The sequence below is a fragment of the Ochotona princeps genome, chromosome X, assembly GCF_030435755.1.
Source record: "Ochotona princeps isolate mOchPri1 chromosome X, mOchPri1.hap1, whole genome shotgun sequence".
Lineage (NCBI taxonomy): Eukaryota > Metazoa > Chordata > Mammalia > Lagomorpha > Ochotonidae > Ochotona > Ochotona princeps.
In genome coordinates this window covers 84085638-84098413 of record NC_080865.1, presented here as the reverse complement: position 1 = coordinate 84098413, position 12776 = coordinate 84085638, and the positions used below count along the sequence as shown (strand labels likewise).

The window sequence follows — 12776 nt, the reverse complement described above, 5'->3', positions numbered from 1 at the left end:
TGGAACCTCTTCCGGGTCTCCCACGCGGGTGCATGGTCCCAATGCATTGGGCCGTCCTCAACTGCTTTCCCAGGCCACAAGCAGGGAGCTGGATGGGAAGTGGAGCTGCCGGGATTAGAACCGGCGCCCATATAGGATCCCGGGGCTTTCAAGGCGAGGACTTTAGCCACTAGGCCACGCCGCCGGGCCCTTCTATTGCTTTTCCAGGCGTGTTTGTAGGAAAGTGAAACAGCTGGGACTTGAGCTGGTACCTATATAGGGTTGTGGCACTGCACCACCAGCCCCGATAACTGTACTCACTATGTGGGGGTCAGGGGATTTTATTTATTTATCTTTTTTTTTTTAAGATTTATTCATTTTATTACAGCCAGATATACACAGAGGAGCAGAGACAGAGAGGAAGATCTTCCATCCGATGTTTCACTCCCTAAGTGAGCCGCAACGGTCGGTGCGCACCGATCCGAAGCCGGGAACCAGGAACCTCTTCCGGGTCTCCCACGCGGATGCAGGGTCCCAAAGCATTGGGCCGTCCTCGACTGCTTTCCCAGGCCACAAGCAGGGAGCTGGATGGGAAGTGGAGCTGCCAGGATTAGAACCGGTGCCCATATGGGATCCCGGGGCTTTTAAGGCGAGGACTTTAGCCGCTAGGCCACGCCGCCGGGCCCTATTTATTTATCTTTAAAGATTTATTTATTTGAAAGGCAGTTCCAGGACAGTGGCATGGGTATTGGGTCTATCTGAAACCGGGCACTCCGTTTGGGTCTCCCACGGCTGTGACAGGGGCATAAGTACTTGGGTCATCTTCTATTTTGCAGGTGCATAGGCTGGATGTTGATTGGAAGCAGAGCAGTTGTAGGTGCAGCCAGCACTCTGATAGACAGTGCTGCTGTCCCGAGTCTTGACTTAATCTGCTCTGTCACAACACTGTCCTCAGCTTGAAAACTTCAGTAGCTTGAAAGGGGGAGTTTGATGTTAACTTGATGCCCTGATGATCTCCCTAGAAATAAGTAGTTGGTGACTCAAAGAACTGCAGATGGAAATAGTTGAGGACACTTTAGTAAAATGTAACAGTCATAGGGCAAATGAAAGGTGACTTCATTCTGGGATAGGGTGGTCACTAAGTTCAGGGTAGAAAGGAATTGGATAATAAATGAGTTTACTAGGTTAATGTTACTTCTGATTGAGAATGACAAGAATTAAGTAAACAGAAGATGACAAGAATTAAGTAAACAGAAGAGCACATTTGGGATATTGGAGCACTGCATTGATTGTTGAGACAACTAAGAAATTCACTGGCATCTTGTTAAGTATTTGCCAACATGATCAGAACCAAGAATGGCATCTTAATCAGGTTGCATGGCTGAGAGGGGTACAGATTTGATTGTACTGGGTGAATCTGATAGCAGTTACCGTGATGTTAGTGACTTCAGAGTCCTTAGCAGATTGATAGATTTTTTTTAAAGATTTATTTTTATAGAAAGGCAGAATCACAGAGAAAAAGGGACACAGAGACAAAGATCTTTTGTCCACTGGTTCACTCCCCAAGTTGCCACAATGGCCAGAGCTGAGCTGATCCAAAGTCAGGAGCTTCCTCTGGGTCTCCCACAAGGGTGTAGGGTGACAAGGCTTTGGGCCGTCCTTGACTGCTTTCCCAGGCCATAAGTAGGAATATTCTTGGGGTTCCGGGAAAAACTGGCCAAAGTGGCTGCGTTTAAAACTTTTTCTCCGCTGCTCCTGTCCCCGTCTGTCTAAGCTTTCCTACCCGCTTCTTCGTCACCCTTCCTCCCATTTTCCACCACCCTTCTTCCCACATTTCTTCCCGTTTCTGTATTCCCCCCATTCCCCACGTAAGAGCCACCAGAAAGTCACGAACCAAAGAGCCCTTTATTGCCGAAAGTGAGCTGTTTATATACAGTTCTTCCACCAATCACTTCTGCATGTGGTCCACGGGGCGCTATCTGATAGGCCAGCAATCGCAGCCAGGGAGAATTAGCCTATCCTTGTGACCTTCTGCCTGCCTACTGGCGGGACAAGTCCCGCCTCCTGGCACTCAGCCAGCCGCCATCTTGAAGCCCCTCATCCATGCGGGGTTGGCCGCTCCCCACAGAGAGCCACCAAGATACCAGGATAACATGTGACAGTTCCTGGAAAGGAATAATAAATGCACATGGATTAAAACTCTTGATGATAAATTAAATTTTATTGCAATTTACATGGCAGAAATTACACAGCACAGTTTCCTTAACACAGTTTGAGTTATATGCTTAACTAAGGTGGCCTGACTATGGGGAAATGATGATTGTCCAAAAAGGGAGGTGGAGAAAGGCCAGGAACATGTGAATAGGTTTGATGACAAATCCCCTTCTTTTTTTGGTTCTGAGTGTTGGCAGTGGAAAGTAAACTAAAGCAAAACAGTGGTAGGATGTCTGTTTGAGGGCGATTTTTATGACTTTGCTGAAACTATTGCCTCTTTTAATAATGGCATATTCTGAATCATCAGTTGACTTTTTAACATAGCTTAATATTATGTAATCAATTAAAGTAACAATCCTGCTTGTAATCCTGTCAGTCCTTGTTGATATTTTTAGTGATTGGTGTTTCGCTGTACTTTGTTTTATTCCCTCTGTACCTCAGATCTGAAAATTGTTTGACAAATTTTCTGAATACCTTACTGAAATTTAAGGCCTCAGTTTATTTATTTATTTGTCTACAAATATTCATTTCATTTTTATTGGAAAGGCAGATTCACAGAAGGAGAGTCACAGAGAAAAATCCTCCATCCTCACTCCTCAAATGGCTGCACTGGACAGAGCTGGGCTGATTGGAAGCCAGGAGCTTCTGCCGGGTCTCCCACATGAGTGCAGGGTCCCCAGCTTTGGGCCGTCCTCCACTGCTTTCCCAGGCCACCAGAATGGAGCTGGAAGGGAAGTGGAGCAGCTGGGACACAAACTGGCGCTTATATGGGATCCCGGCGGATGCAAGGCGAGGATACAGGGACTTGAGTCATTGTGCTGGGTCCAAGGCAAGAGCTTAAAACTATCAATGAGATGAAGATGAAAATCTTAAATAGATTTTAATTTATTTACTAGAATTGTAGTTAGAATTGGGATGTTTAAAACATTTTTTTCAGACTCTTTTTGTAGAGATTTGGTGGCCTGGTAGTTTGTTTAAAACATGGTAGTTGACTAAGGTGGCAAAAGTGAAGGATTTGATCTTTATGAACAACAGGACCTTCTGAGTTACATGTTTGTTGTCCGTCAGTTCAGCTTCCTACCTAAGGAAGCAATTTCTTCTTCTTCTTTTTTTTAAAGCATCTTTGAGAACTAGCTTAAACCTTGAGTGTACAGCATTTTAACAATAGTATTTTTTTCGTAGCATTTTTGCTTTCAGTGCCACAGCAGGTTGCACCTGTTGATCGACTTACCGTTTATGGATATGAGAAAGTAAAGCACTCATACATATTAATAATGTCTCAAGTTACTGTAGTTTTCAATTTTCCAAATTTATAATGAGATATTTTCAAATTAGCAAGCTTTAAACAAAATAAATATTTTAGTGCTAGAATTTAGAGAAATCAAACTTTCATCTTTTTTTCATCATTGTAGATATTGAGACAAATTGTTTAGAAGAAAAAAGCAAGAGAGACTATTTTACACAGTTGGTATTAGCATGTTTGGTAAGTTTTAAACAATACTTTTTAAAACTTTGCATTGGAGAGTGGTAATTACAGTTAATCATGTTAGGTGTTGACATCCAGGTGACTAATTCTAAGGTGAGATTTGGATTTGCAAATGGAATGTGTTGCGAACTTAGGCATGGTATATCTGTGAAGTAAACATGTTACCATATCTCTTAAACTACTCCTGTGAAACCTTTAGTGATATTCCTGACCTAGTAAGTTCCTGAGAAAAAGGTAAGCATCTGTAAATAGAAACTACTGTAAACAGCTTTTAAATGGAAGGAATTTTCCTAAGCTCTTTATTAGGCAAAGGGAAAAAGAATGGAAATAATTTTCACATAATAAATTCTAACGCTTGGCGTAGTCATGGTCTAATGAACCATTGTGTTATTAATTTAGAACTAAATAGAAATGACATTACCCAGACTCTGAAGGATGTGCTTGTCATTGCTGTTTTTTTATTTGACTTAAATAGTTGAATTTAAAGAAGCCTGAGATGCTATCATTTTTTGTTTTAAAGATTTATTTATTTTTTATTGTAAAGTTAGATTTATAGAGTAGGAGAGCGAGACAGAGAGAAAGCTCCTCCGTCTGCTGGTTCACTCCCCAGGTGGCCGCAAGAACTGGAGCTGCGCTCATCCGAAGCCAGGAGCTTCTTCTGGGTCTCCCATGTGGGTGCAGGGTCCCAGGGCTTTGGGCCGTCTTCCATTGCTTTCCCAGGCCACAGGCAAGGAGCTGGATGGGAAGTGGAGCAGCCAGGATATGAACTGGCGCCCATATGGGATCCTGGTGCATACAAGGCGAGGACTTCAGTTACTAGGCTCCTGTGCCAGTCCCTGTATTACCTTTAAATGAAGATTCAATACAGACTTAATTTTAATGAGAATATCACCTGTAATTCTTGTCATTCATTGGCTATATACTGTTTACATATGATTTTTAAGTAAATTTTTGGGAGAACTATATATTTGAATATTTATGGAATCATCCCTTTATTAAAATTGAAGTTCAGTGACTTTATAGATATTTATAGAATAAGATGTTTGTGTTATTTTGGGAAAATTATTTTGAACATGTTTAAGTTGTGGATGTGTAGTTGGCATGCTAACAAATGACCTTTAATATTTTTTAATACAGTATTTAGTTTCAGACACAGTTCTAAAAGAACGCCTGGACCCAGAGACACTGGAATCATTAGGGCTTATTAAACAATCACAGCAATTCAATCAGAAATCAGTTAAAATCAAGACAAAGCTCTTGTAAGTATATTTTTCTTATTTTGCACATCAAGTTGTTGGATGTATTTACTTTTCAACTTGAATACTATAGGCTCTTAAGGGCTTATTGAAGAATTTTTTTGTGTGTTTGGGTTAGATTTATGCAAAGTTGAACTTTTAACAGCTGTTCTTACGATTGTTTTAAATCGAGAAATACTTAATAAAAATACATTATAGAATGAAAGCTTGTTAAAGCTAATTTTATATACTTACTGATATTTATCTGATTTCAGTTATAAACAGCAAAAATTCAATTTGCTAAGAGAGGAGAATGAAGGTTATGCCAAGCTGATTGCTGAGTTGGGGCAAGATTTATCTGGAAATGCTACTAGTGATTTAATCTTAGAAAATATCAAATCGTTAATAGGTAAGATTTATATGTGCGCAATGTATGTTTTTAAAATAAGCTTTTTAAAAACTTTTAAAATTTTTTTATAAGACATTCAATTGAACTTTTTTTTTTAAAAAGATCTATTTTATTTTTATTGGAAAGTCAGATATACAGAGAGGAGGAGAGACAGAGCAAGATCCTCCATCTGCTGATTAACTCCCTAAGTAGCCACAACTGCTGGAGCTGTGCCGATGCAAAGCCAGGAGTCAGGAGCTTCTTCCGGGTCTCCCACGTGGGTGCAGGGTCCCAAGGCTTTGGGCTGTCCTCCACTGCTTTCCCAGGCCACAAGCAGGGAGTTGGATGGGAAATGGGGCTGCTGGGATTAGAACCCTCAGCGATATGGGATCCTGGGCATGCAAGGCAAGGACTTTAGCCACTTGGCTATCACGCCGAGCCCTAATATAAGTTTTAAAAAACTTACAGATTATAGAGACAGAATTACTGCTGGAAATTCACTGTTTTGTTATACTGTTTTAAATCTGTTTTATACATTGTTAAGAATTATGTACTTTTTAAAATTAGATTTTTTTTTTTATTTGAAAGGCAGAGTTAGAGAGAGGTCTTCCATTTGCTGGTTCACTGTCCAAATCGCTGCATTGGCTTGAGCTGAGCCGATTTGAAATCAGGAGCCAAGAGCTTCCTCCTGGGCTCCATGTGCATGCAACGGCTCTGCTGCTTTCCCAGGGACTGGATCAGAAGTGGAGTAACTCTTGCTCCTATGGGATGCTGGCACTGCAGGCAGAGGCTTACTTAGGCTACTATATCACAGCTCTGACCCCCAAGAATTGTATACTTTTTCTTTAAAATTGCATTTTTATTTGTTTATTCAGCCTTATTTGAAAGGAGTAATACAGAAAGATGATGAGAGAGAGAGATCCTCCATCCACTGGTTCGCTTCTCAAGTGGCTGCAATAGCTGGCGCTGGGCCACTCTGAAGCCAGGAGGCAGGAGCCTCTTGAGGTTTCTCATGTGAGCACCAGGCCCAAGGTGTTGGGCCATCCTCTGCTGCCTTCCCAGCCTATTAGGAGGTTGTTGGATTGGAAGTGGAGCAGTTGAAACTCAAAGTGGCGCTCATATGAGATCCTACCACCACAGTCGATGGTTTTACTCGTTATGCCACAGTAGCAGTCCCAGAAATTTGTACTTTCTTTTTCTTTTTTAAAAGTTTTAAATTGTTTTTGGGATTTCCTTGAATCTTTTTTTTTTTAAATTTATTTATTTTTATTGGAAAGGCAGATTTACAGAGAGAAGGAAAGACAGGAAGATCTGTCCACTAATTCGCTCCCCAGTGGCCACAACGGCTAGAGCTGAGCTGGTCCGAAGTCAGGAGCCAGGAGCTTCTTCTGGGTCTCCCATGCGGGTGCAGGGTCCCAAGGCTTTGAGTCATCTTCCACTGCTTTCCCAGGCTGCAGCTAGGGAGCTGAATGGGAAGTGGGCCACCAGGATTAGAATCTGAGCCCATATGGGATCCTGGTGAATGCAAGGCTAGGACTTAAGCCACTAGGCTACAGTGCTGGGCCTGAAATTTGTACTTCTAAAGTTTTAACATGTGACTGTTTCAGAAATTTACTATGAATGAAGTCAAACTTTATTTGGTAGTTTATAGCCCTTTCCTATGTTCCTGATGACTTATTCCTTTCTAATTTGTTTAACTGTTTACTGAATGCTAATCCTTTGACTGTAGTGTACATTAAACATGCTATCTCAAAAATAATAAAATAGGTTAGTGTTGTGGCACAGTTGGTTAAGCTGTTTGCAAATGCTTGCATGAATTCAAGTTCAGGTGCTATCTGCCCCTGAGCCATCACACCAGGCCCTTCCTTGAACTCTTGAAAGCTGGATATGTAAAGCTCTTTTGAACTTGGTTTCAAAGATACCTTTGTAAGGACTATGATACATATTCTTTTTCTTCTTCCTGTATCTGGGGGAGGGTGGGATGCAAGGGGATCCCCTTTCATGGCACACATTTTATCTTTACAATCTTTTCTCAAAGTACCAAAGTGTGTAAGATCTGACTTATTATTCTGCTTATATTCTGAATTATGCATTTGTACTTTTTCTTTACCTTGAATATTTGGACGCAAAAAATACACAGGAAGAAAACAGTAACAACTTAATCCTGTTTTCCAAGAGTTGGAAAGAATTTTTGCTTTTTTTTTTTTTTTTGCTATCTTCTTATTTATTTATTTATTTTAGTATCTGTCATGGAGGAGAGAAGGGTGCAAACCTACGTGGGCCTCCAGTTGTTAGGATGGAGAGGGTTGGGTTAGAGGCAGGTGGATGAAGTTCAGTGTGTCAGTTTCCCCTCTTGCAGCTTCAGGGTAGTGGCTGCGAGTGTGTAAGGGGGCGGTGCACCACTCCTTGTCACGCTGCATCAATGTTCACGGATGGAGAGAAAAATAAGCATGTGAGGCTCAACTGTCGGGAAGAATGTTCCAAGGGTGTTGCTTGAGTGGTTTTCATTGTTCTGAGAGGTTGTTGGTTTTGTTATACCAGAGGTGTGAAATTCTAAGGCCTGTTGGCTGTCTTTGGCAGCTTCAGTGTTACTGCAGACTTCGGTGCCTGTTATAGAGTCTGACCTGGAATGTTGTTCAGCCTGTCGTTTTCCATCTTTTGATGATGTCCTCTGAGTCTTCTGTTGGGTTGGCTGAACCAATTTGCCTTTTGTGCTCATCTGGGTGTGCTCTCCACTTTTGCACATGGGTCAGCAACTGAGATGGTCCAGTCTTGCAGCATGTGCTCCAGGGTTGGATCCCATGTGTATCTCATTTTTCCTGAGGTCAGGGATTGAGCTGAGCAGTCTGTTTAGGGAACCCCATAAGAAACCTCACCTGGAAGATCTTCAGAGCTTGTGTGTGCCAGCTGGTATAGGATTGGACTCAGCCTCTTGCACCAGCCAATCCATGTACCAGTGGGTGTAGCTGCTTGAACAATTCTATCCCCAGCCTTGGTTTTCACTTGAACCAGCAGGTGCTGAAGCCTTCCTTAGTCTGGCCTCCCGCAGCCCTGTGGCATAGTCAAGGTGACCTCTGTGAACCCCTACTCTGCCTGCCCCCAGTTCTGGTTCTTGTATGTGTTGGTGGCTGCTGCAGCCTGGCCTACTCAAGCTTTGGCCTCCTGGGCCACCTGTAGCTCCAACACTTGCTGGTAGCGGCTGTGGCCTAGTCTTGTCTGGCCTGCTCCCAGCTCTGTCTTTCTTGTGCACTAGTGAGTGCTGTGGCATAGTAGGGGCATTCCCAAAGATCCCCTACCAGGCTTGCTTTCCAGCTCCAGGTTTTGAGTGTGCCGGTGGGTGCTGTGGCTCATCCCTCGCATGGCCTGCCCCCACTTCTGAGACTTGTTACCAGGTGCCGTATTGTAGTTGGGCTAACTCCGAAGAACGCTTACAAGCCCTACCCCCAAACCCAGCTATTGCAGGTGCAGGTGGGTGCTTTGGCCTGATCCAGGGCAGTCCTCAGGATTCCTCGTTCTGATCCATCCCATCTCAGCTCCCTCGATTACCTGCAAGTACAGTGCTCTGGTCAGTGGAAGCCCTAGAAATTATTTTATGTATGTCTAACACGTCCTTAGTAGCCCCCATTCTGACCCATTCCCATTCCCCCAGCCCCTAGCAATACATGCCCTCTGCCCCTATGGCTCGTGGCTGCGATAGTGGAGGGATGACCTGTGTTTAGCCTATGTTTAGAGATTATGCCTAATGAAAAAACACATAATTTAAAATGGTAGAATTTGGTTTAGCTTGATGGTAGGCATATGCAAACTGAGGCAATAGCTGACAGCTATCTTGTGCTGTGAATCCTTAGAGCAATAGAAATGGTGTGTAGAATTACCTGTATTATTTACATTAGTTTTTCATTTTTTCTTGTATGCAGGTGATTGGATTCCTCTAATTAAAGTGTGCATATGATGTGACTGCCCTGTAATATAACAACAGTTGAGGCGGAATGTAGAGAGAGTTAATAATGTTTTAAGTGTAGGTTAGCTGGTAGGAAGGCTATTCAATTCATGTCCATTGACACTTTTTATTTCAGTCTGAAATTAGCAAGAATAAATATTCAAGAACACTATTTGTTTCTTTGCCTTCGTTTTCCTTTTGTCTTTTGTTTTCATGTGTACCATACACATTCCTTTTTCATGTATCTGGACATTTTGTATACTCATTAGTACTAGTAGTATACCACATTTCCATTTAGAATGGTACCAAACCCATAAATATGAGTCAGTGGTACAGTTATATCTTATAAATACACACACACACACATATAACATATATATATATAATGAATTTAAAGCTGAACTTTTGGATGTTTATAGCATTGTGTATGCTTACAATTCTTTAGTTGCCTTAGTTACATGCATTGTTAGTTATTTCGCTGAGACTGGCTGTGGCTATCTCAGCCAACCTGTGTAGTCCAGAACCAAGGCAGCGTGGCAGATTTTGGACTCCAGGCCCAGAATTCTGTTATTAACACGGTACATTTATATCTATAAATAGGTATGGAGTACACTTTATGATCTTGGAAGTTATGAAGATTTCCCTATAGGGAAGGGAAGCAAACTTATATATTAAAAAATGATCTGAATCTCACTATGTTTTTTCTGAAAGTTAATAGCTTTACTATAAATAATATATTATCAGTTTTTGAGTTTGTGTATATCTTATCTGTTGCAGGATGCTTTAATTTGGATCCCAACAGAGTTTTGGATGTTATTTTAGAAGTATTTGAATGCAGACCAGAACACGATGACTTCTTTATATCTTTATTGGAATCTTATATGAGTATGTGTGAACCGCAAACACTGTGTCATATTCTTGGATTCAAATTCAAGTTTTACCAGGTAAAATATTGTGTGTATGAATGTATTAATCCATACATGTATTGTAAGTATGTATATATGGATGTATGTATTGTATGTATGTATGAACTAATCCCAGATTTTTCTTATGTATAATTTGAGTTTTATCTCTGAATGAATGGTCTCAAGTTGAAACTTTTAGCAGAGATAGATAAATTTATGCCTAATGGTGTGATGTGGTGAGTAGTACACTAGTATTTGTGAATGATATGATTAATTTTATGCTCAGGAGAAGTGGGGTCAGAGATGGCTTTCTATGTATGTAACATTTTAAACTTGGTCCTTGAAGGATAAGTAGGAATTTACTGAGCGTTTTCTATGCAGGAATTATAGTATGAGTGTGAAGATGTAGTGGTATGAATATACGTTACAGATTGAAGGAATTGTCCATGGTGTGCTAATGCTAAGTTGTATAATGGGAGAAGATGGGACAAAAAATGAGGTTGAAAAGACAGGCAATGCTTTAAATTGTTATGGACCTTGACCACTGTGTTAATTTAGAATTGTAAATTGTGAATTATTTGTGAATGAATAATTAATTAATTAATTAATTTGTTGGAAAGTCAGATTTTCAGAGAGGAGGAGAGACAGAGAGGAAGATCTTCTGTCCACTGGCTCACTTCCTAAGAGGTCACAACTGCTGGAGCTGAGCCAATCCAAGGCCAGGAGCTTCTTGTGGGTCTCCCGTGTGGGTGCAGGGTCCCAAGGCTTTGGGCTGTCCTCCACTGTTTTCCCAGGCCACAACCCGGGAGGTAGATGGGAAATGGGGCTGCTGGGATTAGAACTGGTGGCTGTATGGGATCCTGGCGTATGCAAGGTGATGACTTTAGCCACTTGGCTATCATGCCAGGCCCGGATGTGAATAAGTTTACGAGTCATATTTTATGTAATTTTTCTTTTAAAAAAACTGCGATTTCTATCAAGCTGGTTGATGCCTCTGATTATTTCTCATGTCGTCTTTATATTGGTACCTTTTAAAAAATATTTGTTTATTTGTAAGGTAGAGGTAGGGGACCTGCATGATAGCTCAACTGGGTAATCCTCTGCCTTGCAAGCGCTGGCATCATATATGAGTGCCAGTTCATGTCCTGGCTCCTGAAATTCTGATCCAAATCCCTGCTTATGGCCTGGGAAAATAGCAGAAGGTGGTTTGAAGACTTTGGATCGTCAACCACGTGGGAGAACTGAAGGAAGCTCCTGGCTCCTGGTTTCAGATTGGTTCAGCTCCAGTCGGGAGCTGGGTCAGGCAGAAGCCAGGAACTTGGAACTCAGTCTCTTGTCTCCCATGTGTTTAGCAGGAACCAAGTTATTGCACCCATATGTGTATAAACAAAGACATGCTAAACATTACTGTTTGGTATAAAGTCTTACTGATTCAGTTGTCAGATTTTATACACAAGTTAACTTGCATTATAGAATGTGTCCAGTTTTGAAGCTGCTTTTTTTTTTCATCAGAAGCTGGCTCCAGTGTTTATGTAATAATCTGTCTATTTAGATGTTTGGTGTGATTAGGAAGAATGAGGAAGTTATGTTCTTGGCTAAAAGTTTTTTTTGATCTAATTGTTTTATTAGGCTATTTGCAAAGGATATTGCTTTAATTATTTATGTACTAAGAAGAAATTTTTCTTTTGTTTTTCAAGGAACCAAATGGTGAGACTCCGTCCTCTTTATACAGAGTTGCAGCAGTACTTCTACAGTTTAATCTTATTGACTTAGATGATCTTTATGTGCATGTAAGTTAACTGGGCTGCTAAAAAAGAGAGAGGCTTAGATAGCCACATAGCACTCCGAGGCTGGTGCTAGGCTCTGAAATTATTTATTGAAACCCAATTTTGCATTTCTAAATTCAGTGAGCTTGATTTCTTGGCAAAATATGCAAATGAAATAGGATTTCATTACCTTTACAAAATTTAAGATTGGATATAAAGTTTAGGTTCTTGCATGTTTTTAGCTGGAGATTCGAGTAAATCTTTGTCTTTAACTCAGAAGTAATCATATGGGAGAAGACCCAAGTTTGCATTACGTGATACGTACTCTTTTGGAGGTATTCACAAAGTGCTGTTTGAGCTCAGAGTACAAGGTGCTCGCTCACGTATCTATCTGGAAGGGAGCAGTTTAGAAGAGCTTTCCAAATAGTGATGTGAAACTGGGCTGTTGATCCATGAGAGGAGTTGTTGAGGCTTAAATGATGGTAAAATTTGTGGGTAGATTAAGTGAATGTAAGGTCAGAATTTTGAAAGCACTTCAGTATGCCTTTTGTGGAAACATCAGGACGCTCAGAGAGGGTTGGAGCTTGCAGTGATTTCTAGGGCATCGGAATAGCGAAATCGGTTGGGGATGAATTATAGAGATTTCTTTTTTAAGATTTATTCATTATTTTTATTGGAAAGGCATATTTACAGAGAGAAAGATGTTCTGTCTGATGGTTCACTCCCCAAGTGGCCACAGGCAACTGGAGCTGAACCTATCTGAAGCCAGCAGTCAGGAATTTCTTCCGGGTCTCCCACTTGGGTGCAGGGTCCCAAGGCTTTGGGCCGTCCTCAACTGCTTTCCCAAGCCACAACCAGGGAGC

The 12776-nt window shown here is 41.3% G+C and overlaps 1 protein-coding gene across 6 annotated transcripts in view; it reads left to right on the top strand.

Annotated features, from left to right (window-relative positions):
• Positions 1 to 12776, top strand: part of THOC2 (THO complex subunit 2) — a 101174-nt gene that overhangs the window by 28152 nt on the left and 60246 nt on the right. For 5 of the 6 annotated variants that reach the window (XM_058659109.1, XM_058659107.1, XM_004587664.2 and 2 more), the window contains exons 5-9: positions 3606 to 3676; positions 4817 to 4938; positions 5190 to 5323; positions 10020 to 10186; positions 11845 to 11937. In XM_058659109.1, coding sequence (XP_058515092.1) covers positions 3606 to 3676; positions 4817 to 4938; positions 5190 to 5323; positions 10020 to 10186; positions 11845 to 11937 — 587 coding nt within the window. The remainder of the gene's footprint in view (positions 1 to 3605; positions 3677 to 4816; positions 4939 to 5189; positions 5324 to 10019; positions 10187 to 11844; positions 11938 to 12776) is intronic. The other variant, XM_058659110.1, reaches the window with a different exon arrangement.